Here is a 23,945-nt window from a genome sequence, read left to right as displayed (position 1 = left end):
GAAATAAAATTTTTTGTGAGGCGGATTTAGGCCCACAGCCATGAATACTTGGGAGATTGCTTCTTTAGGAACAACTTGGTACATACTTATTTAAAGAGCAGCCCTGGGGGCGCCTGGGTGGCTCAGTGGATTAAGCCGCTGCCTTCGGCTCGGGTCATGATCTCAGGGTCCTGGGATCGAGTCCCGCATCGGGCTCTCTGCTCAGTGGGGAGCCTGCTTCCTCCTCTCTCTGTCTGCCTCTCTGCCTGCTTGTGATCTCTCTCTGTCAAATAAATAAATAAAATCTTTAAAAAAAAAAAAATAAAGAGCAGCCCTGCCCTGACAGCAGAGCCTTGGAAGTTCTGTCCCGGTGAGTTTTGTGTGACTATACTGTGTATCACCCAGTGAACTTTGCTACCTGTTGTCAGGTACTGTTGTGAAATTTTCATTTATACCCTTCGTATACTGTTGGTTAAGGTCAAAAAGGTTGAGAAACTGGGAAGAAGGGAGGAGAATAAGATAGTAATTCTGCAGCTGTATCTCAGTGCTCCTTGTCCCTCACTTGCATTTACGTGAGCAGAATTCACAGATCACAGCGTCTAGTTACAGACGTGTCAGAAGGATAAAACATCATGTCTATTTTGTCTGCTTTAGTGCCTTGTTTTTTTTTTTCGTTTTTAAAGATTTTTATCTATTTATTTATTTGACACACAGAGAGAAAGAGAGATCACAAATAGGCAGAGAGGCAGGCAGACAGAGAGAGGGGGAAGCAGGCTCCCCGCTGAGCAGAGAGCCGGGTGTGGGGTGCTATCCCTGGACCCTAGGATCATGACCCTAGGATCATGATGCTATCTGAGAAGTGCTTTGTAAACAAATCCCCCCAATTTAAGAAAATTAGATGATTTTTCTTTAAACAATTGAAATTTTCAATCATTAAAGGAGCTTTGTATGTTTTCAGTGCCAGAGCCTGATAGTGAAATGTCACAGTAGTTTATTTGTAGATGCAGGAGTGCCTGCCCCGTGTCTACAAATAATAGAACTGACAACTGTTTATTGAGGAACCTGCCCTGTGCTTAATAAACATGGAGTCTCTAAACCAAACATTTTATTTTTGAAACTTGTTGAAAATAATGCATATTAATTATTTAAAAATAAGCACCATATATTATTTGCTAAATGGGAAAAAATCTGTCTTGTGAATATTTGAAAGATTCTGTTGAGATAAACTTTAATTTTTTACCATTATACTGATTTATCATTATTAGATGCAATAAGCTGCAATGTATTCTTATTTATAAAATCTTGATCTAAAATGTTTCCATATACAAATTATTTAATAGTACAAACAAAATTTGCAAAATTGTTTTAAAAAAAAACCCTAATTTGTACTATGAGATATGTTATCATACAGTGTTTATGGGTCAGAAGAGGTTGGGAAATGCCCTTCGAGAGTGATCAAGAGGGACTTTTAAATGATAGAAATGTTGCTTCAACAGGCTAGGAAGGAAATGATGAGTTGCTGTCCCACTTTGGCCTCTAAGTAATTTTGCCTGTGGAGGATATTTGCCTGAAATACAGAGCTCAAGTTAGGCTGTAAAGAAGCTATTGTTAAAGGGCACCTTCCACTGGCAGCTGGATATCCTGCAGAGAGCCCAGGCTCTAGGCTAGACCTTGCCACTAAGCTAGTTTTATTTCCATAGCAAGTGGCTTTTGTAGATTTCATCTTCATTGCAAAATGAAGCATATGAACAAGTGAACACCTTGTGATTTTGAGGGTTTACCATGTGCCTTCAGAGGAGAGCTCTGTTTTGAAGATAAAGAAATAGAAACTTGTTGAAGGTAATAACTTGCCTAGGTTCACACAGCCAGTAGGACCCAAGTCCCTTACAGGCTTTCGCTGCCTGTAGGGTCCTTCTTGGTTCAAATACTGGAATTCAGGTCTTGGTTTCTGTTACCCACGTAGAGCTATTCCTCTGGAGAGTCTGAGAAATATTGGACTGGAGTTCACATCACCACCACAGGTAATTGTGATCTCCCCTAGCTGGCATTTAATTGAATTGTTATATGCATTTCTCTGAAATTCTTTTTACCAATTAATCCATAAAACCTCTAATGCTGATTAAAAGCCCATTTTTTTTTTCCTTTTTTGTCTCTGCATTATAGGCATAATAGCACCTAAAAGCTTCTTAGGACTATTATGTATCTGACTAAACTAGCTTTGTAAACAGTCACGTTGGGATATTGTGATTTATAATAAATTTATCCTGTTTCTGGCACAGAACCCCTACAACCCTTGGACTTTCCTAAGGGACACACATAAAGGTGTCTTGATATTCCTAACACACCCCTTTGAATAGTCCCTGAGTTTGTGCAAATGAGATGACTTGTGGAAAGCGCCTAAAGATGGGGCTGGGTGCTGGGGGAGCTCACCATGTGTTTGGAAGGGTTGAAACTTTCAGACCCTCCCTTTTCCCCAGCCCTGTGGAAGGAGTGGTGCTGGGCATTGAGTTCAGTCACTAACAGCCAAGTTTTGAAGGAATCGTGCTTACATAATGAAGCCTCCATGGAAACCCAGAAAGAGGGGCGCCTGGGTGGCTCAGTGGGTTAAGCCGCTGCCTTTGGCTCAAGTCGTGATCTTGGGGTCCTGGGATCGAGTACCGCATCGGGCTCTCTGCTCAGCAGGGAGCCTGCTTCCTCCTCTCTCTCTCTGCCTCTCTGCCTACTTGTGATTTCTCTCTGTCAAATAAATAAATAAAATCTTTAAAAAAAAAAAAAAAAAAGAAACCCAGAAAGATAGGGTTGGGAGAGCCAGGCTGGGGGACCTGGGGAGCTGCTGGGAGAGGTCCTGCCTCGGGGAATCTGCAAGCCCTGCGCCCTTCCCATGAACCTCACCCCGTGCCTCTCTTCCATCTGGCTGCTCCTGAGTTGCATCCTTTTGTAACAGACCGCAGTTTAGTAAAGAAACTTTTCCTGAGTTCTGTGAGCTGTTCTGGCAAACTAATTGAACCCAAGAAGGGGATCGTGGGTGCCTAGTCTGGACCTGGCTGGTGAGGAGCTCAGGGGACTGTCTGGGCTTGCTTTGGGATCTGAAGTCGGGTGAGACAAGTCTTGTGGGACTGAGCCCTTAACCTGTGGAGTCTGATGCTCTGTCCAGGTAGGTAGTGTCAGAGGTCAGATTGTAGGACATGCGGGTGGTGGTGCCACACACTTGGTGCCCAGAAGTATCAGAAGAGAAGTACTGTTCGGAGAGGACTGTGTGGGTATAAATGGGAATAGTTCTCTCTATACGTCTCTGCTTGTCAAGTTCAAAGTTATTTTCCGAGTTTTCTTACAGAATTTAGTCTTGTGTTTAAAGAAATAGAATAGTGTTCTTTACCATTTGTCACTTGTTGCCCGCTTACAGCACGCACCCAAACAGCCGGCTGTACCTGACGTTCACATTGTCTGGAAAGGAAGAGTATTGGTTACTTCAGTCTTCACCCATTAGGACTATTCAGATGAAGGGTGAGATGTTCTTCTTACCCTCTGTCAGGAGACGTTCTGTACTCGTGGAAATACAGTGTTTAAAGCTGGACTGCCGGACGAAAGCGCTCTCCTTCCTAGCCCGAGTCTCAGAGTCCCCCATGCTGGGCACGCATCGGAGCCTATTCATGCTTTCCCATGTGGAGGTGCTGGGATGCGGGCTTTTTTCCTGCCTAAAAGCCTTCATACTGGTGTGGAAATTCCAGAGCGATAACTACAGGGATTCTGTCCCTGGTTTCCTTGTGGTTGGTGAATTCTTTATACATTTCCTTAGGTATTTAGAGGCTGAAAAAGAGATTTTTCCCAGGGCTTTAAGTATTAGTGATAAGTGATCTTCCAATAAAAAATTCAGTAGACAATATATTTGATAAAACAAATACTGAAAGATATCACTGATTGTAAATAATACTGGAGGGTTCGAAGTTTTCCAGTACCTCAGCGGTGTGTTTATATTCTTGATAAGCCGTACAGATGGAGAATCATGACAGCGCTTCACAGCTCATAACTGTCCCGAACTCCTTTCCTTCCATCTTGTCCCTGAACTATTACTGTTTTTAGCAAGAAAATGAACTTCAGGGCTGATACGAGCCAGAGGAGTTTCTGAAGGGTCTCACTCCCAAGAGTTCTCTTGGTGTCCGTACATTAAAGGAATGGCACTTGCAGATGTTTTCCCTCCTGTTACGTGAACTCTAATGCTGAGACTAGCTCACAGCAGCCACTGGTTATAGATAGGGTGCCTGGAAATTCCGAGACATTCTGTACTTGCTTTGCACTTAGTAGTTTGAACTACCCAGTCTTGTCTTCTCTTCTCTTTTCTTTTTTTTTAATTCTGTCTTCAGAGTGCAGAGGAAACCGCAACTTATTGGGGGCTGCATCTTATTTCTTTTTTATTTTTTTTAATTCTGTCTTCAGAGTACAGAGGAAACTGCATCTTATTTGGGGGACATAAGGACAGTGTGCAAGGCAACAACAGTATGTCCGCAGGGTTACCCATGAAACGTTCTAGGAAGATTCCATGTCATAGGTACTTCTCTTCAGGCCCCAAACCAGCCCATCTCTCCTCTACTATGAGGAATACATAATTTTTTTTTTCTTGTTTTTTGAGCACAGTTGTGGGTTTGCACTTCAGGGCCAGTGCTATCAGAAAAACACCTACCTTGAGCACTAGACTCACTGAGCGGCCAAACATGGCCTCAGAGGCACGTGGCACAGGCTGTGGGAACGGCAGATTCCTGTCACCTGTCTCCTGCACTTGTTGGCTGGAACATTGGGATACAAGAGCCCTTGTATTTACCTGAACTGAATTTCTCTTAAAATTTTGCACAGTGCGTGTTGTTAAATTGTGTTGGCTTATCAGAGGTATAAGATTTAAAATTGACTTCCTGGAGGGAAGAGCATCTGGCATCAGATTTACCTACGTTTTTGCTTCTATCGTAGTGAATGATCTGAATCTCGTCTTGTCTGCATCATGAGTTGGGTATCATAGTTTTAGTTCCTGAGCCATAATTTTTCTTTTCATTTCTAAGTGTCAGTTAATTTGTTTTGTCTAATTGTTGAAGACATTATTTTTTTCTTCTTTAAAGATTCATTTATTTTAGGGGCGCCTGGGTTAAGCTTCTGCCTTCAGCTCCGGTCATGGTATTGAGTCCCGCATCGGATTCTCTGCTCAGCAGGGAGCCTGCTTCATCTTCTCTCTTTGCCTACTTGTGATCTCTCTCTCTCTCTCTGTGTCAAATAAATAAATCAATCTTTTCTTTCTTTTTTTTTTTTTTTTTTTATTCCTTTATTTTCGAGAGAGGGAGAGCACAAGCAAGAGAGGCAGAGGCAGACGGAGAGCGAATCTCATGCAGTGCTCGGTGCGGAGCCCCGTATGGGGCTGGATCTCACGACCCCGAGATCACGACCTGAGCCAAAACCAAGAGTCAGAGAGGCTCAACCACCTGCACCCCCCCCAGCACTCCTGTTGAAGCAAATTCTTGACAACATTTATGATCGTTAAATTCTCCAGTTAGTTTAAGTTTATGAAACTTTAAAAAGTAATCTCTACGCCCGGCATGGGGCTTGAACTCAGGGCTCCGAGATCAGGAGTTGTGCACTCCCCGGATGGAGCTGGCCAGGTGCCCTCTCCAGTGGGTTTAAATTTAGATGGCCATTTCTTTTCTAAGACATGTCTTTGAAAACTGATAGTGGCTCAGATGAACACAGGAATGCTGCTCTGTAGACTCCACGTTGGACCTAGAGTTGTTTACTCTTCTAGAAGGAGGAGAATGAGCTTATTTCTGTGGAAAATGCATTAGTGCAGAGTCTACTCACTTTCGCTGTGACAATCAAGTCAATGTTCTCTGCTCCGCTAAGATTGCCCCGTCACTGTAATTCCTGCGCCATTTAACAGTACTGGCCTTTTTAAGTGCTGCCTAACCCAGGGCTACAAATAGGATCCGTATTTTGCCCCTTACTTCTTCCGATCCCAGTCACCGGCTCGTTTTGTTTCCTGAAGCCTCTTCAGCACAGTCTCTGTTCATGACACCTGTTGGGCTGTAGCGGCACGTACAAGCAGTCTGCTGGTGTTCAGGCACCAGGATGCCTGTTGCATTACAGGATTTAGCATTTTCAGAGTGCTCCATAAATTCTGGTTGATAATACCTCTCATTTCTGGCTTTTCCAGATCCTTCAAACCAAAATTTCAGAAGTTTCTTCTACTAGTGTTTGGCGGGTTGTTTGGGTGGAATGCTTGGGGTCAGCAGTAGTGAGCTTGTCTATTTTGGTCATTTTTCTCTGTTTTATTTATTTATTTATTTAAAAAAGATATATATATATATATATATTATTTGACAGAGATCACAAGTAGGCAGAGAGGCAGGCAGAGAGGCAGGCAGAGAGAGATGGAGAAGCAGGCTCCCTGCTGAGTAGAGAGCCCGCTGCGGGGCTCGATCCCAGGACCCCATACCACTCAGGTGCCCTCCTTTTTAAATACAAATAGAGGCATTCTAGGAATGGAAAAGGTTCCTGGAACAAGATTTTTATTTTGTCTTTCTTTTATGGGGGTAGGGGTAAATCTGAGTAAATGGGCATTGGTTGATAGGATGGGGTGGTTTTAGGTAGCCTGGACAGTCAGAAGAGTATGACCACTGGGGATACCTTCTTACAGTGGGGAAGGGTAGGACAGATGGGTGGAAACAAGCAATTTGTTGAAAATGCATTTTGTTAGACACGAGTCTCTCGATTTGGCACAGATGTATGGCCTACTGCCATCCAGAGTCTCTAGTTCCACAGGGCAAAGTATCCTTCATTAAATATTCTTCACATGGATTTTTTTTTTTTTTTAGTTGCAAGAATGGTGATTTTTGGCCTTCCTCTTATAAATGTGTCTTTAAAATATATAATTTGAATATATTGTTCATTCTAGATGCTTTGCGAGCTGATGAGAAGTCAGGGATTGTTATGACGTGATTCATGAGGTGTCTTGATGTACTTAGAGCGGCTGTTCTCAAAGCCTGGCCTGAGGACCTCAGAGGGTCTGTGAGGTTATCTTTGTCATAACACTAAAATGTTACTTGCCACTGTCTTTTCCTCCTTCCTTGTGTTGACATATGCACCAGTGGTGGAGAAGCAGGGGTGGGTAAAAGCTATTGACATTGTAGCACTTGGAGTAAAACAAAAACAAAAAAACAAAAACAAAAACAAAAACAAAACACCAAAAACCAGTTCTAGAGAATGCCCTTGATGAAGTAGTAAAAATTGTTAATTTTATTACTTTGTGATCCTGAGCGCATGCTGCGGAGGAAGTGTTCTGTGCAGCGCGACGGGCCCACGTGCGCGTGGCTTTGCGGTGTGCCCGAGCGGGATGGGCCTCTAGGAACGGCCCCGAGCTGATGGGGCTGCAAGCTGCCCTTGCCGCTTTTCCCAGGAGAACATTTTTACTTGAAAGAGGGGTTGACAGACAAAGATTATTCAGATGGGTATTTGGCAAACGTTTTTCCGTGAAGGGAACGTGTCCTTCAAGGAAAAAAACAGTATTTGTTGCTAATAAGAATGTTTGAGTTTTCAAGCCAAAATTAGAATTTTTGGAAAACCTCTACCTGTCGCCGTGAGCTTGACAGCTTCCCAGTAAATACTTAAAAGACTTTTCTGATGAGATCAGTGGATTTATCAAATATGATTTTTGGGAAAACGTCAATTTTTGGAAAATCTGCATAACCCAGTGGACCAGTATTTTTCAGGTGAGGAATGATTATGCACAGGTTAAGGGTCCTTCAGAGTGAATAGAGCAGTGGATTTTAACGGGGCAGGGTTCAGAAAGTTTACTGATGTTATTTCAGATTCTACCTTGCAATTAATCTTAAGAAACCACTGCTGCTTGCTGTAGAATAGTGTCGTCTTGAGGAAAAGCACCTAGGAGGTTGAACTGCAAGCTCATCTAGCCACTTTTTTCAGGGAACAGCTTTGGTCTAATACCAAAGCCTGACATCCACAATTACCTCAAAAGGCTGTTCAAATACTCTTCTGTTTTCTAGCTAAATGCCTGTTTGGAAATGGATTTTCTTCATATTCTTTAACCAAAACAACATATTGGAACAGATTGAATGCAGAAGCAGATAAGATCCAGCTGTCTTCTATTAAGACAGATACTTAAAAAGTTGGCAAAAATATAAAACAATACCACTCACTGATTTTTTTCTTGAAAGGAAATTAGTTTTAAATTAAAATGTGTTACTTCTATTAACATGTAATAGGTTTGCTATTACTATTTTTAAATGAGTTGTGTTTCAAAAATTTTTCAGGTTATAATTTCTGAGGTGTTAAATAGCCATAGTTATAGCCCAGATAAACTAAAGAGGTCCTGAGACCAGAGGTTTGAGAAGAATGTTGTGTTTCCTGTAACTGCCCATCATTCTGCTTGTCTGGGCTAGGAATGGCCATGTGAGGAATTAGCGTCTCAGTTTGCATCCTAAGTTCCAGATTCTTCCTCTTTTGATCTTTTTTTCCCCTCTTTATATAAGTGCATCTGGATTTTTAATTTAATTTTTTGGGGGGGTTTAATTTTGGGCTTTTAATTTTAGAATAGCTCTTGGTATCTTTTTTCTTCATTCACACTGCCGTCAACCCAGTCAGAGCCTCTCTCACTTTGTTCCTGAATGACTTCAGGGCTCCAGTTTTTCCTAATATGTTTTTCAAACTTGAGTGTTGAATAGAATCCGAGGGTTGACTTGACTTTAATTTTATTTGTATGTTCCCTGAAAATGTACAATCTTCTTACGGTAAAACCAGAGCAGAGGTACAAATTAAACACTGGTCCTATCAGTAACACGTATTTAACGATGCTCTTTGGTTAAAGCTGAGTTTCCAGCGGGAGAGCTTGTAACAGAACGCCGTAGCCGCAGGACCAGTTTTATAACACATCTGTTTCTTTATTTTGACTCAATATTACTAACCCAGCTAATGGCTATTTGCATAAATATATTTTATAAAACGGCATGCTGACCTCCAGGATAATCAGACGCCGTAGTTAACCTGAATGGCGGCACCTAGCAGTCCTTGACTGCCAGTTTTAATGCCAGCGGATTCTCCTGTCACGCTGCATTGATCACTGGAGCATCGTGTGGTGTGGTGAGATCTACGTTGGATGGATATTTAATCCTATTGTCTTGGAATCTTTACTATAAAATACTGTGCTGCATATTTTACTACTGGGTTTGCTGGTTGGTGGGATCTCTGTATCCCCTTGACTTCGCAACACACACGGGGGGCTGAGTGCCCCCAGCACAGGTGCCTTTGTTCGGGAACTTACCATCCCTGCCTTACTGTGCTTACCTGTTTGGTTTCTTTCTTAGCACTCAGCACTGTCTTGCATACTAAACATTTTACTTTGTTTTCGATCCTTTCCATCCAAGTAGATTTTAAGTTCTCTGGGGTTACAGACTTTTGTCTTGTTTTATTTACTGCTAAGTCTTCAGCTTCTGTGTGTTCGATGTTCACTAAACAGGTGTTGAATGAGTGAATGTAGATTAACGCTTTTCTCTGTTCAGAGTCTAAACTCAGATGTTCTTTTCTGTGTAATGTGCTTGATACTGTCTTTCCAGCTGGAGCAAAGAGACGTTTCTCTGACCGTCTTAAACACGGCTGAACTAGACTTGAGTTGTACGGAATCCTGTTGGTTCTTGTGATCATTGCATGTGAAATCAGGGCACAGTTACTTTCCTTGGTATAGATTCTGTATTTCTATTAATGTAGCCTAAATGTGCATTATCTTTTTAAGTAGACACCATCTTAAAGCTTTTGTGGAGTTTTTTTTTTTTTTTCTCCTTTTAAATTGTTCAAGTGTAATGTTATCTCAGTTTTAAAATAGTACAATTATATGTGGGACTTTTCTCCTCAATTTTGTTTGAAGTTAAGGTTTGTAAGTACCAACTGCCTTAGTTACTGCCTGCTCTTTTTCCCTTTTTAAAGAAAAGATTTATTTGTTTTAGAGAGAGCAAGCACATGTGTTGGGTTGGGGAGGGGCGGGGGAAAGGGAGTCTTAAGCAGACTCAGGACTGAGTATGGAACCCGACTGGGCCTCGATCTCATAACCCTGAGGTCACAACCTGAGCGGAAACCAAGAGCCACTTAACCAACTGTTCCACCCAGGCACCCAACCTGATGTTTTTAAATAGCTCTAATCATCAGTGTGTTCCCTTCCCTACCTTAACATTTTCTCTCGCATTTTCACATTCTTGACATGTTTTTGTTTACATTTTTAAAAGTAGATGTCATCTTATTAATTTATTTTATAAAATTTATTTATTTAAAGATTTTGTTTTTTTAAAAAAAATTTTAAAAGGTTTTATTTATTTATTTGACAGAGATCACAAGTAGGCAAAGAGGCAGGCAGAGAGAGAGGGGAAAGCAGGCTCCCTGTCCAGCAGAGAGCCCGATGCGGGGCTCGATCCCAGGACCCTGAGATCATGACCCGAGCTGAAGACAGAGGCTTTAACCCACTGAGCCACCAGGTACCCCAAAGATTTTGTTCTTAACTGATCTCTACACTCAATTTGGGGCTCAACCATAACCCTGAGATTGGGAGTCGTATGTTCTACCAGTGGAGCCAGCCAGGCTCCCCCAAAGTGGATGTCATTTTAAAAGTTAATGTTTTGAATGGGGCGCCTGGGTGGCTCATTGGGTTAAAGCCTCTGCCTTTGGCTCAGGTCATGATCCCAGAGTCCTGGGATCGAGCCCCGCATTGGGCTCTCTGCTCAGCGAGGAGCCTGCTTCCCTTCCTCTCTCTCTCTGCCTGCCTCTCTGCCTACTTGTGATCTCTGTCTTTCAAATAAATAAATAAAATCTTAAAAAAAAAAGTTAATGTTTTGGGATGCCTGGGTGGCTCAGTCAGTTAAGCATCTACCTTTGGTTTAGGTGATGATCCCAGAGCCCTGGGATCGAGTCCTGCATGGGGCTCTTTGTTCAGTGAGGAGCCTGCTTCTCCTCTGCCTGCTTTGCTGCTCCCCCTGCTTTTGCTTTCTCTCTCTCTCTCTGACAACGTCTTAAAAAATTTTTTTTTAAAAAGTGAATGTTTTTTTTTTTTTTAAAGATTTTATTTATTTATTTGACAGAGAGAAATCACAAGTAGATGGAGAGGCAGGCAGAGAGAGAGAGAGGGAAGCAGGCTCCCTGCTGAGCAGAGAGCCCGATGCGGGACTCGATCCCAGGACCCTGAGATCATGACCTGAGCCGAAGGCAGAGGCTTTAACCCACTGAGCCACCCAGGCGTCCCTAAAAAGTGAATGTTTTTATATTGGGTTGTTGTGTAACTTAATTCTCTCTCTCTTTTTTAAACTTTATTTTGGAATAAATTTAGATTTCTGTAACCCTAATACATTTGTTAAAACGTAGACACCAACATCAATCAGTATGTTACTGTTAATTAAACTAGAGATTTTATTTAGATTTTACCAGTTTTTCTACTGATGTCCTTTTTCTGTCCCAGCATCCAGGTCAGGTGCCGCACCGCATTGAGTCCTCTCCTTAGGCCTCAGATCTGTGACGGTTCTTCAGGCTCTCCTTGTTTTCATGAGCTCTTGGTAGTTTTGAGGAATATTGGTCAGGTGTTTTGTAGACATGTCCTTCAGTTCGGGTTTATCTGATGTGTTGGTGCACTTAGACTGAGGTTATGGGTTAGGAGGTTGGGGGGAAGAATTCCACAGAGCTGAAATGTGCTGCTTTTCACGTCACGTTGCAGGGTACATGACGGCAACATGGCTTGTCCCTGATCTTTTATCCATAATCATTTGGGGCGAGGGTGGTGCCTTCTAGGCTTCTCTGCTGGGATATTACTGTTTCCCATGCCAGACTCTGCTGTGGAAGTGAATGACGGTCCAGCCCCTGGACATGACCTGAGCTCGACCTCTCAGGTTAGAGAAGCATACACATTTTATTACTATTTGGAGTTCCCTGTAAGGAACATTTGTCCCTTCTCTCCCCGTTTACTTATTAATCACTTACTTACATCATGGACTCATGGATACTTACTTTGTTAATCTGGTTATAATACAGTACCATTGTGACTTCCTTGGTACTCAGATGGTTCCAGTTTTGGCTGAGCTAGACCATAGTCCGGCCTCAGATTCCATGTAGACCTAACACTTGAGCGATCGCCAGGGCCAGTGCAGTAGGACTGGCCCACCCCTCCGTCTTCCTTTTCACAGGCCGCATTGTCTTTATTTCCCCTTAGGCACAAGATCTGCTTCTCAGGTAATTACTTTTTATCTCTTACCAAGGGTAACATTTATATACCTCTCTAAATTCTCTCTCTCTTTTTTTTATTCTTATTTACAAATGTTAATCACTGTTCATTTATTTTTGAGTTTATTAAAGCAATGGATTTTAACTTGCCTGGGTGGCTCAGTTGGTTAAGGGGCCAGTTTTAGAGTTTGGCTCAGGTCATGATCTCAAGGTCCTGGGATTGAGCCCCTCCTCGGGCTCTGTGCTCCGTGATTGGTGGGGCTACTGCTTGAGGATTCTTCCCCCTCCCTCTCTAAAATAAATAAATAAATCTTTTTTAAAAATCGGGTGGCTGGCTAGTTCAGTCAGTAGAACATGAAATTTGATCTCAGGGTCATGAGTTCGAGCCCCACGCTGGGCACAGAGCTCAACTTAAGAAAAAAAAAATGAAATTGTTAAATGAGATGAACACCTGCCCTCAAAGCATTTTAAACATAAACACCATTGAAGACGGGCAGTTTTTCAAAGTCGGCAGTTTAATGGCAGGCTCAGTGTGAAGTAGAAAGATGTTTTTGTTGGGGAAGGACATCCAGAATATTGCAGTCGTACTACTCAAGTTTTGTTAGGTTTGGATTTGACCTTATTGAGTCTGGTAGTAAAGAGTCAGAGGCAATGCTGTTAATTTAGTTAGGGAGGATAAGTAGTACACGCACTTTATTATTTAGTTTCCATAAAACAAGTAGTAACAAAACTCAGCAAGACTAAATAGATGGCTAGTGCCTTGATTCAGCGAATCATTTGGGAATGAAGAACCTTTAAAGAGGGGCGCCTGGGTGGCTCAGTGGGTTAAGCTGCTGCCTTCGGCTCAGGTCATGATCTCAGGGTCCTGGGATCGAGTCCCACATCGGGCTCTCTGCTCAGCAGGGAGCCTGCTTCCTCCTCTCTCTCTGCCTGCCTCTCTGCCTACTTGTGATCTCTGTCTGTCAAATAAATAAATAAAATCTTAAAAAAAAAAAAAAAAAAAAAAGAACCTTTAAAGAAAGGCATCAAAGGGACTAAAGTGCCTAGGGAACTTTTTAAATTCCTTGTCATTGGTCCCCGAGGAAGGAGGGGCAGGGTTGCCCCCTCAGGTAAAGGCCGTTCACAGGTTGGACCTGAGAGAGAAGACAGCTGGTTCTTTGGGCTTTGTGTCCTGGTCCCCCGAGAAGCGGAGACTTGGGTCCTGGCACATCCCTGGGGCTGTCTAGGCCTGAGAGGGTGGAGGAGGCACCTTACCAGGTGGGCAGCAGAGCCGCACTGTTGTTTCTGGTCCCTCTGGTGATGCCCTCGATGTGGCAGCGAGGAAGTGGTCACCAGAACACATCTCTTAATACAGACGGTGTCGCACATGTAATCCCAGTACCAGAATGTATCTCAGTCCCTCTGTATTTTGTGTGGCAAGGAAACCTAATCCAAACTGGTTTAAAAGGAAAAAAGGATTTTCTTGACTCATGTAACTGAAGTTCTAGAGTTGGGTTTGGCAAACACACCTGATTCAGGGCTCGGTGAGGTGATTAGAGTCTGTTTCTTGGCTTTGGGTGTTTTTCCTTTTGCAGGCTCTTGTCTCATGTTTACGAGTTGGCTTCCAGCAACCGTTTGGGCAATGTATATCCAGCTTGGAATCTAAGTGAGAAAGAGCGAGCATTCTTGTCCGCAGGCTGCAGGGAGCCAGGAGATTGTCCCTGTGATCAGACCAGTCTGGTCACGTATCCAGTGTGTACTGGTGGCGGTCGGCAGGGAGCCGTGGGCTTAGGCGCCAGGTAGCTGGTTGTCCTCAGAGAAAGGTTGGTGGGAAGTTTCCGGAGAAGGCGAGCTGATGCGGGGGGATACAGATGACCCCATGTCCGCTCCATTGGGCAAAGCTGGCTTACGAGGGCCTCCTGCTCAGGTTATGGGAGTTTGTTTTGATTCATAAAATAGACTGTAGATGTAATTTTCCTTTAATTTTTTTAAGGTTTTTTAAGGTTTTACTGCATTGTATGAAGGTTTTGATGGTTTCCTGCCATAATCTGGTTTGTCTTTTAAATTAAAGAAAACCTGTTGTTTTGGTTTTACTGTATGTGGGTAGAGTCTTATTTTAACGACTAAGAGGTATTCTGTTTTGAGTAAGAGAAGTCCTTTTCACATCTTGGGTAAAAATCCTACCAGTGCCAATTTACCTATGAAACTAAACAAATCTTTTGAATGAGAAATATAAAAATTGGAGGTATTCACAAATCCTCATCCATTTTTAAAGTTAGTTAATTAATGTTTTTTAAAAAAGATTTTATTTATTTGACAGAGATCACAGGTAGGCAGAGAGGCAGGCAGAGGGAAAGGGGGAAGCAGGCTCCCCGCCGAGCAGAGAACCTGATGTGGGGCTCGATCCCAGGACCCCGAGATCATGACCTGAGCCGAAGGCAGAGGCCTAACCCACTGAGCCACCCAGGTGCCCCTAAATAATTAATTTTTAAGTATTTTATATATTCGAGAGAGAGTGAGTAGGACAGAGAGGGAGAGAGATAATCTGAAGCTGGCTCCACACTGAGACCAGAGCCAGACGTGGAGCTGGATCCCACGACTGTGAGATCATGGCCTGAGCCGAAACCAAGAGTCAAATATTTAACTGACTAAGACACCCAGGCGCCCCAATCCTCATCCATTTACTGGCACATTATTTTAATACAGGTTTCTTTCTGCTAATATATGAATGTTTGGAACTTAATCTTAATACTTGCTGGGCTGTGGTATGGTGGAAAGCGGTCAGAAGACCTGATTCGAGGTGGTCGTGCGCTGGGAAGGGGAAGGGGCTGGCTGGCACTTGGAGGCTCCAGCCGGCTCAGAACTGGGTGGGTCTGTGTGTTTGGTGTTTGCAACCAGCGGGGAGGTACTGATATTATCCCTGGAGTACTTCTTAGTAAAAAGAAATACCAGAAGCTCCAGGTTTTGTATTCAGGATCTGTTGATCGGTAGGGCATCTGGCCATGGGGTCTGAATCGTCCCTGAGACTCCTCTCCTTGGAGGTTTCTTGGTCGTGGAGTACCTTTCCCTCCTTTGCCTTGCCCACGCAGGGGAGGCCCCACCCTTCCTTTTCATACCTTGTGGCACATCTAGACTTTGTGAGCAGTTCACCATTGGTGTACTTTTGTAGACATGTTTTGTTTTTGTTTATATTAGAATGTATTTGCTGGGGGTACCTGGGTGGCTCTGTCAGTTAAGTGTCTGCCTTCGGCTCAGATCATGATCTCAGGGTCCTGGGATCGAGCCCCGCATCGGGCTCTCTGTCTAGCAGGGAGCCTGCTTCTCTGTCCCCATCTACCCTCCCCTCCCCCTTGTGTGAACGGGCACCATTCTCTCTCTCGCTCTCTCTCTCTCAAAAAAGAAAAAAAACGTATTTGCCAGGCACACAGCCAGGCTCGGAGATTTTACAAATGAGTAAGAATGGTTCTTGCTGCCGAAGAACTTACAGTGAGGATGAATTGGGGTGAAAAACAGGAAAATAGGGGCGCCTCGGTGGCTCAGTGGATTAAGCCGCTGCCTTTGGCTCGGGTCATGATCTCAGGGTCCTGGAATCGAGCCCTGCATCGGGCTCTTTGCTAAGCAGGGAGCCTGCTTCTCTCTCTCTCTGCCTGACTCTGCCTACTTGTGATCTCTCTCCCTGTCAAATAAATAAATAAAATCTTTAAAAAAACCAAACAAACAAAAACATGAAACTAGGATTTTAATATGTTGTAAATGCTAGGATAGTGGGAGGGGTTTAACATAAAACATTCTTCTAAGTGGTGCCTTAAATTTTATTACTTTTTATTACTTTTTAGTCGACCAGCCCTGTGTGTTCAAAGAACAGTCCGCTCACTTTTAGCTTGATTTCATAGGTGTTATTTGGAGGTGTCATGATCCTGTGTTTGGGATAATTTCCCATGAGTGAATCACCATAATTTCTCTTATTTTCTCTCTGTTGTGCGTGTTTACCAGCTCGTCCTGTAGCTTCACACCCTCACTCACATACTCCTTTCATGGGAGAGCGTGTGGAATTTCTGGACATGGGAATCTTTCTGTATGTGCTGTCTTACAGCGGTTCGTTCCAGAATCAATTTTAAATGTTCTGTTGTGGATCCTGTAGCTCGTATTGTCATACCTTTGGTCAGAGAAACTTTCATTGTGACCCACTTCATCAGAGAGGTTGTCACTAGTGGCAGGAACACCATGGAAGGGACACCAGGCTCTTGCACAAGGAGGGTTCTAGTGTGAAGCCACGAAATGCTAGACGACGGAACAATGCCTGTTCCCCAGCCCAGAAGCCGTGCACCTCGAAGAAACGGGCTGTGGTACCACCGCATCTCACGTTGGTGGCAGGTTAGTGCCGGGGTCCTGTGCCCAGTTTTGTCAGGTGCAGGCAGGGGTGCTGCCTCCGAGGACCAGGCATTAGTCGAGGCAGCGGATGGACTCGTGGTGATTAGTCTGTGAGCTCATGAAGCAAGATAAGCCCTTTGTATCTGATGGCTTTCCCTTCTAGTTCCTAGGCCTTTGAAGTGCTGCATTCTGAAATTAATTTGCATAGAATTACTTGAGCTCAACTGTTAACTAGCAGATATGAAAGCAAAGGATTACCACAGTTACTTCTTCAATAAAGCCTCCCACCCCCCCCCCCCCACCCCAATGTCGGTGTCTTTTTGGCCTGCCTCACCGTCTTCTGTCTTCCTCACTTTGTGCTTTGCTTCAGAGATCGGGTCATCTGCCCGAATCTGGGTCTCTGGATTATTTCCTTTGCTGCCAAAAGCAAGGTCCCAACCTCTTCAGTTATCTCTGCGGCCTCGACCAGCAGACTTACTCGCCCAAGTTCTGAAATCTCTTCATTCTTCTCGTTCCCTCAGTGCTTGTCATTTGGGGTCTTCAGCTGGTTTCTTGGCCATCTTCGTTAATGGGGTCTGCCAGCCGGACCTCCTGGCCTGCAGAGCCCCATATCCAGCTGTCCCCTGCTCAGACCTTAGGGTCCCTTCTGTTCTTTCCTGGCCTTTCGAAGTCCAGCTCGACATTGAGGGTTGAGTTGTCACCTTTCCTGCCATCCCCTCCCCCGGACTTTTTCCTGTAGATCTCCTACTGTCTTGTCTTCTTTTCAGCCTTGGTAGGTGGGACCTGAGCTCCACAAGGGCAAGTTCTGTGTCATTTATCTTTGTGTATTCAGGGCTGGGTTCCTGGGAGTGGGATATCCTGTGCTTACCGTGCTCCGCTTTCAGCCTGAAGAATCCTTGCGGCTCTTGGTGGCTGGGTTTTCTGACCGAGAATTACCCACGGACCTTGAGGCTGTCTTCTCTGAATCTCGTCTCTTTGCGATTTCTTTGCGCTCGAGGGTTTTACGTGGTCGGGTCAATGAAGCCCTACTCCCTTACCGGCCATTCAAGCCAGAACATCATCCACTCCCATATTTAAGTCATCACCCAGTTTTCTCTTAAGTGATTCTTGAATTCCTTTACTTTGCTTCATCCGCGGTGTGGTGGGAACAGCTACCCTCCTCTCTTGTGCCGAGACTGAACTGCGGCCCCGTCTGACCCCCTGTGCTGGGCACAGAAGATCCATCTCCCCCTTCCCTTTTATTTAAAACTATCCTTTGCTCTTAGATAATTTAAACATCCTTGATGTGGCACCTTTGCACGTCTGACAGAGAAATGTCTTAATATTTTGAGGGCACAAGTAACGATTTTAATACTCTGAGAAGCAGATGTTCTAGAAGAGGACATTTGTTTACACTTAAAATGGGGACTCTGCGTTACGACTTAGGCACCTGCGGGACTAGAGGCTTTCCCTACATTTAAATGTAATTGGTTCCTAGATCCTGCAGCTGAAGGTAAGACTGAAGAATTTACTTGGCATTTGCTATGGTTTTGGTTGCTAGCCGAGAAACCCCTCATGTGAGTAAAGGTGGCACAAGAGGCAGAAGTACAGACTTTTCTCGGTGTTTCCGGCGAGAAGCACAGTTAAAAGTGTGTGCAGGCGGCGGCTTTCCTTTGTATGTTTCTTGTACATTGTACTGTGTATTTTTTAGTTGTAGTGCTGTATGTAAATTTTTCTTTTTCAGATTTCTCTTTTTCAGTCATGTTATTCATTTATGCCTGTAACCTGCTGACTTAACGATGAAAGATGTAGAGTAACTTGTCTACATTTTTTTCCCTTTGGCAGTGTGGATCTCCTAGACTAAAAACTAGCTTGTCGTGGTATGCTTTGTTTCTGTAACAGGATCCCATTTCTGGAAGACGGCTGCTTCTTAGGGGTGGAGAACCTTGGTCAATAAAAATATCCTTTAAAAGCTGGGTTCAATCAAAACTTACACTCGAACGAGCTGTTCTAAGGCCGTAACCTGTGGCCCGAGTGAGCACCCCTCGCACATGTCACCAGCGTCCTGTACTGTTTGGTTGATTGTTAGTTTGCTGGGGATGGAAACACAAGTGATCATATGCAGGCTGGTTAGATTAGTGATTTTAATATGAAACCATTGCTTTTAGAGTAATCATGGGCCAGACTGGGAAGAAATCTGAGAAGGGACCGGTTTGTTGGCGCAAGCGTGTAAAATCTGAGTACATGCGGCTGCGGCAGCTCAAGCGGTTCAGGCGGGCTGACGAAGTGAAGGTACAGCTCTCTCTTCTGGGAAGTGCACCCACGGTTAAGGATCGCCCCCCACCCCCACCCCACCCCAAAAGATAAGTTCCAATTCGCAAGGGTCCATTTTCAGCCAAGGTCATATTTATAGTAAGATAAATGAAGGCTGGGGAGCCCAGGGCCCTGATCTGTCTAATTAACATGACGATGGGCCCAGGCACAGCATTGAGAATGGGAAGACTGTGATCTAATGGCTGGTCACTGTGCTTCGAAAATCACTATCTTTTTAGTGTATCCTTTGTGTTGCTTGGGCAGATTCGGGACCCAAATATAAAGGGATGTGTCTCAGGGTTTTATGTTTCTAAAGTCATTGTGATTTTGTTTTTATAAGCTGTTAGCAAAGAGAGGATGGAATGACTTTCTGTCCCCGCCCACTCTTAATAGGGTAATGCGTGTGGTGCTTTTGTGTTACTCGAATGTGGGAAACTGCAGTTTAGTGTAAAATCTGTATGTGTTTGAAGGAATTTTCCTGAAATTTTTGAGAAATCACTAGATTTTAACCTGTGTTAGAGATACTACGAATTTTCTAACAATGAACAATTTCTCTTCTCCTCTCCTTCATTTTTTTTTAAAGAGTATGTTTAGTTCCAATCGTCAGAAAATTTTGGAAAGGACGGAAATCTTAAACCAAGAATGGAAACAGCGAAGGATACAACCTGTGCACATCCTGACTTCTGTGAGCTCATTGCGCGGGACCAGGGAGGTTGGTTAACTCACGCACTGTAGTAATTATCGGTGCATTCTGGTTTTTGCTGTTGCAATGTTGGTTGGTTACTGATAGGAAGTCGTTCACCTCAGGATGTCCATCTTTTTATTGCTCTTTCTTTTTCATGGGTAACTGTTAATGGTTGCCTTAGGTAACACCAGGAGTTTTTCCTTATAAGAGAGCTATAGTGTTCAGCATATGTTTTCAGTTACCAGGTAGGTGGTGTGTAGATTTTTATAGGATTGTTGATTAAAAAACCCGTAAGTTAAATACTCTTTAATGGTCTCATCAGATCACTGTTTAGAGCAAGGCATTCTGACTCACAATTGTCTTTTTTTTCTGCCCCTTAATACGAATTAGCTATGCCATAAGAAATGTTTTTTTTTTTTCATTCATATTCATGGACTAAGGAAGTTATTTATTATTTGAATTATTTTGTTTAAATTCTAAGGCTCTCTAAGAATTTTTAAATTTGCTGTTGAGAGATCAGAAGTCCTTTTTAATAGAATTTTTCTGAAGGAAGGCAGTAGATCTTAAATCCGTTTCCAAAAGAAGGCAATAAATGTATTGCGGGTTTTATAATTAAAAGACACATAAAACACAGTGGCAGCAAAATGAAAAAAAAATGGCCGAAGCTTGGGGCACCTGGATGGCTTGTTCTGTTAAGTGTCTGACTCTTGATCTCAGGGTTGTGAGTTCAAGCCCTGCATTGGGCTCCATCCGTGCAGGGCCCATAAAAAAAAAAAAAAAAGACAATGTCAGAAGCTGACAAACAGTATCGAACCAATCAGTAGGGTTTGGGGTAAAGCGAAGCAGTGCAAGTACCTGTCTGTACAGGAAAACACGGCGTGGGAGGTGGAGTGCTACTGGAACGGGCGCCCAAACAAGAAGGAAGAGTGATTGGGAGTTGACGTTACAATGTGCAGTGGCTAGTTGTTTCTCTGAGTGCCTAAACACAGGAAGCATCTAGACAGTGGGATCAATTCTAAAATGCATTTTCGGTGAGACTTGATGGGATACTTAACGAAACATTGTTAATAAGCAGTAATTGTCTAGCGCTGGCCTCAGAGACTCGCCAGTACTGTCTTCGTAGCGCGGTCCTCGTGATGACTGTGATCGTGCTCTGGTGGTCTCCATGGTGGCCCATGACGTGCAATGATGCTTAGTCTTTTATTCACTTTGTCAGGTGATAGCTCTTTACAGCTTGGGCTTGCCGATGTGGAAGTGTATATTCTACACTGCTGACACCTTCTGCATCATCTGGAACAGGTCAGGGCCTGCATGTTAGAGGTGAATGACTTTAATACACCAAAGGTGGAAGGGGTTCGTTTCTAGGCTAGTCAGTATGATCTCAAAAGGGAGAGGGATGGGGCTTATCAGTCATTCTTTCGAAAGTTTTGTCTGGTGACCTTTTGGAAATTTTGAGGATAAAGGACAAAGAAACTTTGTTCTTCCCGGTGGACTAGATCTTAGAGATTTGGAGAATTAAGTAGGCACACTTGGAACACTCACTTTTTGCCACCCATTTTGACTCAAAATGCCACCAAAAGCCCATCTTCTATTTATAAGTGAAAGTTAACAGCAGTAATGATTTCTGGTAATGTGCTAGGTACTCTGCACACACGAACCTCCTTCAATCTTTGTGATAGTTGAATTAGGCCTGTTTTTCCCCGAGATGAGGATGCTGGGCCTTAGAAGGCTAGTGAGTTCACTTGCTCCAGTGATCTGATGTGGGCCCAGAAGAGCACACTTGGCTCAGACACATTAGGAAATGAGTAAAGTTCATTGTTTATTTACAACTTAAATTGTTCATAATATAATTTTAAGTACAGTTCACTCAAGTGAATATTTACTAATTCAATTTTGCTTTTGGTTCTGTCAAATGGAGATAAATCATTGAATGTAAAGATACTAACTTTTTAATGTGAATTTTTGCGAGAAATTGTAAGAAGAAATAGCACTGTAATAAAACAGAATTGCTTTCTACACTTAGTGCCCCGTGCAGGTTGAGAAAAACCCTTTTGACAAAATAGGAGGGAAAGGAGGGAAGTCGCTCTGCCTCAGGAACTCAGTTTTTGTTGCCTGGACCTCTGACGTGCTCAAGGCTGTTAGTTTCTGAGCTACTCTTCATAGCTGATTCTGCCTCAGATGATTCATCTTTTACTTCCCCCATTCCCAGACCCCTTTAAAGCCATCCTCACTGACTTTCGGAAGTTGAACGCTTATGCAGTTTGTGATAAGCTTTATGGTGTTCTCACAATAAAAATAGTAAGACTTTAGGACTGAAAGGACTTTAATGATCTCTGTCTCATCTCCTTATTTTGTAGATGAGACTGTATCCCATTTTATTTTTCTTCAGTTTGAGCATTCCCAGCAGTACATCAATTTCTTTTATATGCTTTAAAAGTTGGAGTCCGAAGTAGGTCAGAAGCAGGAGGATAAATAAAAGTGTGTTGTGCAAAGACTTTCCTAGTAGTAGGCTTGGCGGGAGTTCAGACTGCAGTGTTGGTCCAAACACCTAAAGTCTGTGGCTTTCAACGTTGGGAAGTGCTGTTATAACATTGTTTTAATTAACTGCTTATTTTTATAAACCGATCTTTGGAAGCGCTGTCTTCAGTTTAAGTCCTTTGTGCCATGAGGATCTTTGAACGACAATTTTCAGTTTTTCACTGAAGTCTTATAGTGTAGTTCCTGCTGTGCATGTAAAATAGATGTGCTCAGTTTTAAAATGACTGGTTTTTATCTAGGTTATTGTAGTGGAGAACGTCTGACAAAAGTCACACACTCCCTGATGTAACGAAGCGGCCCCTGTAGACGCTGACCTCAGATCAAGGAGCTCTGCAGTTGAACTGAGAGCTTCCCTTCCTCAGTATCGCGTTTTCTTAACATGTGTTTCACAGATATCTGTGGGTACTTATTTTTTGGTTTTGAGGTTACAGAACCTAATCAGTGTGGCCCATACAATTTTTATACAGACTGTGTCAATATTTTTCTTTTTAAAAATACTCCTGAATATTTGAAGACCTGGTGGTGTGTTTTACATTTATTTCCTTTGCTCTTTAGTTAATCTCTTCAAGGAATAGTCACCTTAAAAATGTCACTAAGTGGTAAGCACAGCCCAAGGTACGAACACCTTATTGACGGCGTGTGTGGTCGTTTGTAAAAACCATTGCTTCGAGTTGATTTTTATTACTTTGTCTTATCGGTAAAAGACTTTATCTTCTCCAAGTCCTCTCACCTTCGTAGTCCTGTTCCTTAGTGTGTCTGTTTTTCCAGTTTTAATGAAGAAACTGGTTGAGGAATTACTCTTGTAGTTCTCACGAGTACATTTCTTTTTGTACCTTTGTCCATTTCTTGCTGAAAACCAAATGATGCTTTCCTTCATTGATTCTTCGTATCAAGATTTTTATCCCCTGTGTGTATTATGATTGAAAGAGAGGCTCGCTCCAATGATGTCTGTCCTCTGGGCAAGTGGTAGATTGGTTTAGTAATTTAAAAATATCCTGCCAGTATGCATTCCTAGATTCCCAGGAGAATTTAATGTTCTTGTAGGAATTTTGTGTCTTGTTTACTAATGAAAATAGCATTTTTAGTGTATATGGAAATGTGGGGCTTCTTCAGGATGCCTAACACAGCGGCATCTTTAGAAAGACATCATAGTCCTCGCATTTATGAAGAATTAAAACATTTTAATACGTGCAGGTTTGATCCTCGTAGTAATATTTGAAATGACTATGAGTTCATCATCTGTCATTTGATATTTGCAAATTTTTTGTGGGAGTGTCGGAGAGGCTTCTATCAAAATAACAGAAAGTAAGTTCTTTTATACCTTTGCAGTTTGGACTCCCTATTTTTATTGAAGGAGAGGGATAGCGTCTCATTTGCATGTAGACACTTGATTGCATTATTTGTTGACTGATAATACTCTTTCCTTAGTTAATTGTAAATAGAAATTTTTGTTACTATTTACCAAGAAAGAATGATACAATAGTGTAACCTGTGTATAATTTAGTGCTCTTAAATACACTCTCAACTTTTAGTATGCAACTGTTTTCTTTCCTTGGTCAATTTCAGGATTGCAGAACCAGTAGGTCTAGATGCTCAGGAGCCATCTGAGCAAACATGGCAGGGAGCAAGGTCATTTTTCTCACGTTTTAGAAATAAATGGGTGGTTCTTGGTCTGAACACAGCCTTCCTTTCTTGGTGCTTCAAAGAACCTAGTTTCCAAGTTGCTTACTGTAGCTCTTTGCCTTTCTTTAATCATTTATTAGTATTTATTTGGAGAGTTGAGTCCTGTGTTAACTCTGCCAGTCCTTCCCACCGATACAACTTTTTAAGAAATCACTGTGGCCTTAGCTTCCTCTTTGCT

At 42.9% G+C, this 23,945-nt stretch overlaps 1 protein-coding gene across 12 annotated transcripts in view; it reads left to right on the top strand.

Annotated features, from left to right (window-relative positions):
• The window catches only part of EZH2 (enhancer of zeste 2 polycomb repressive complex 2 subunit), a 91,166-nt gene that overhangs the window by 32,760 nt on the left and 34,461 nt on the right, over positions 1 to 23,945 (top strand). For 5 of the 12 annotated variants that reach the window (XM_059172157.1, XM_059172158.1, XM_059172162.1 and 2 more), the window contains 2 exons: positions 18,717 to 18,840; positions 19,445 to 19,573. In XM_059172157.1, the coding sequence (XP_059028140.1) occupies positions 18,724 to 18,840; positions 19,445 to 19,573 (246 nt within the window). In that variant the 5' untranslated portion in view covers positions 18,717 to 18,723. Of the gene's footprint in view, positions 1 to 18,716; positions 18,841 to 19,444; positions 19,574 to 23,945 lie in introns of those variants that run through there. The other 7 variants (XM_059172165.1, XM_059172161.1, XM_059172155.1 and 4 more) reach the window with 3 other exon arrangements.

This window comes from Mustela lutreola, chromosome 4 (assembly GCF_030435805.1).
Source record: "Mustela lutreola isolate mMusLut2 chromosome 4, mMusLut2.pri, whole genome shotgun sequence".
In the NCBI taxonomy this organism is placed as follows: Eukaryota; Metazoa; Chordata; class Mammalia; order Carnivora; family Mustelidae; genus Mustela; species Mustela lutreola.
Note: the sequence above shows the minus strand (reverse complement) of the source record. Positions and strands in the feature narration are given on the sequence as shown.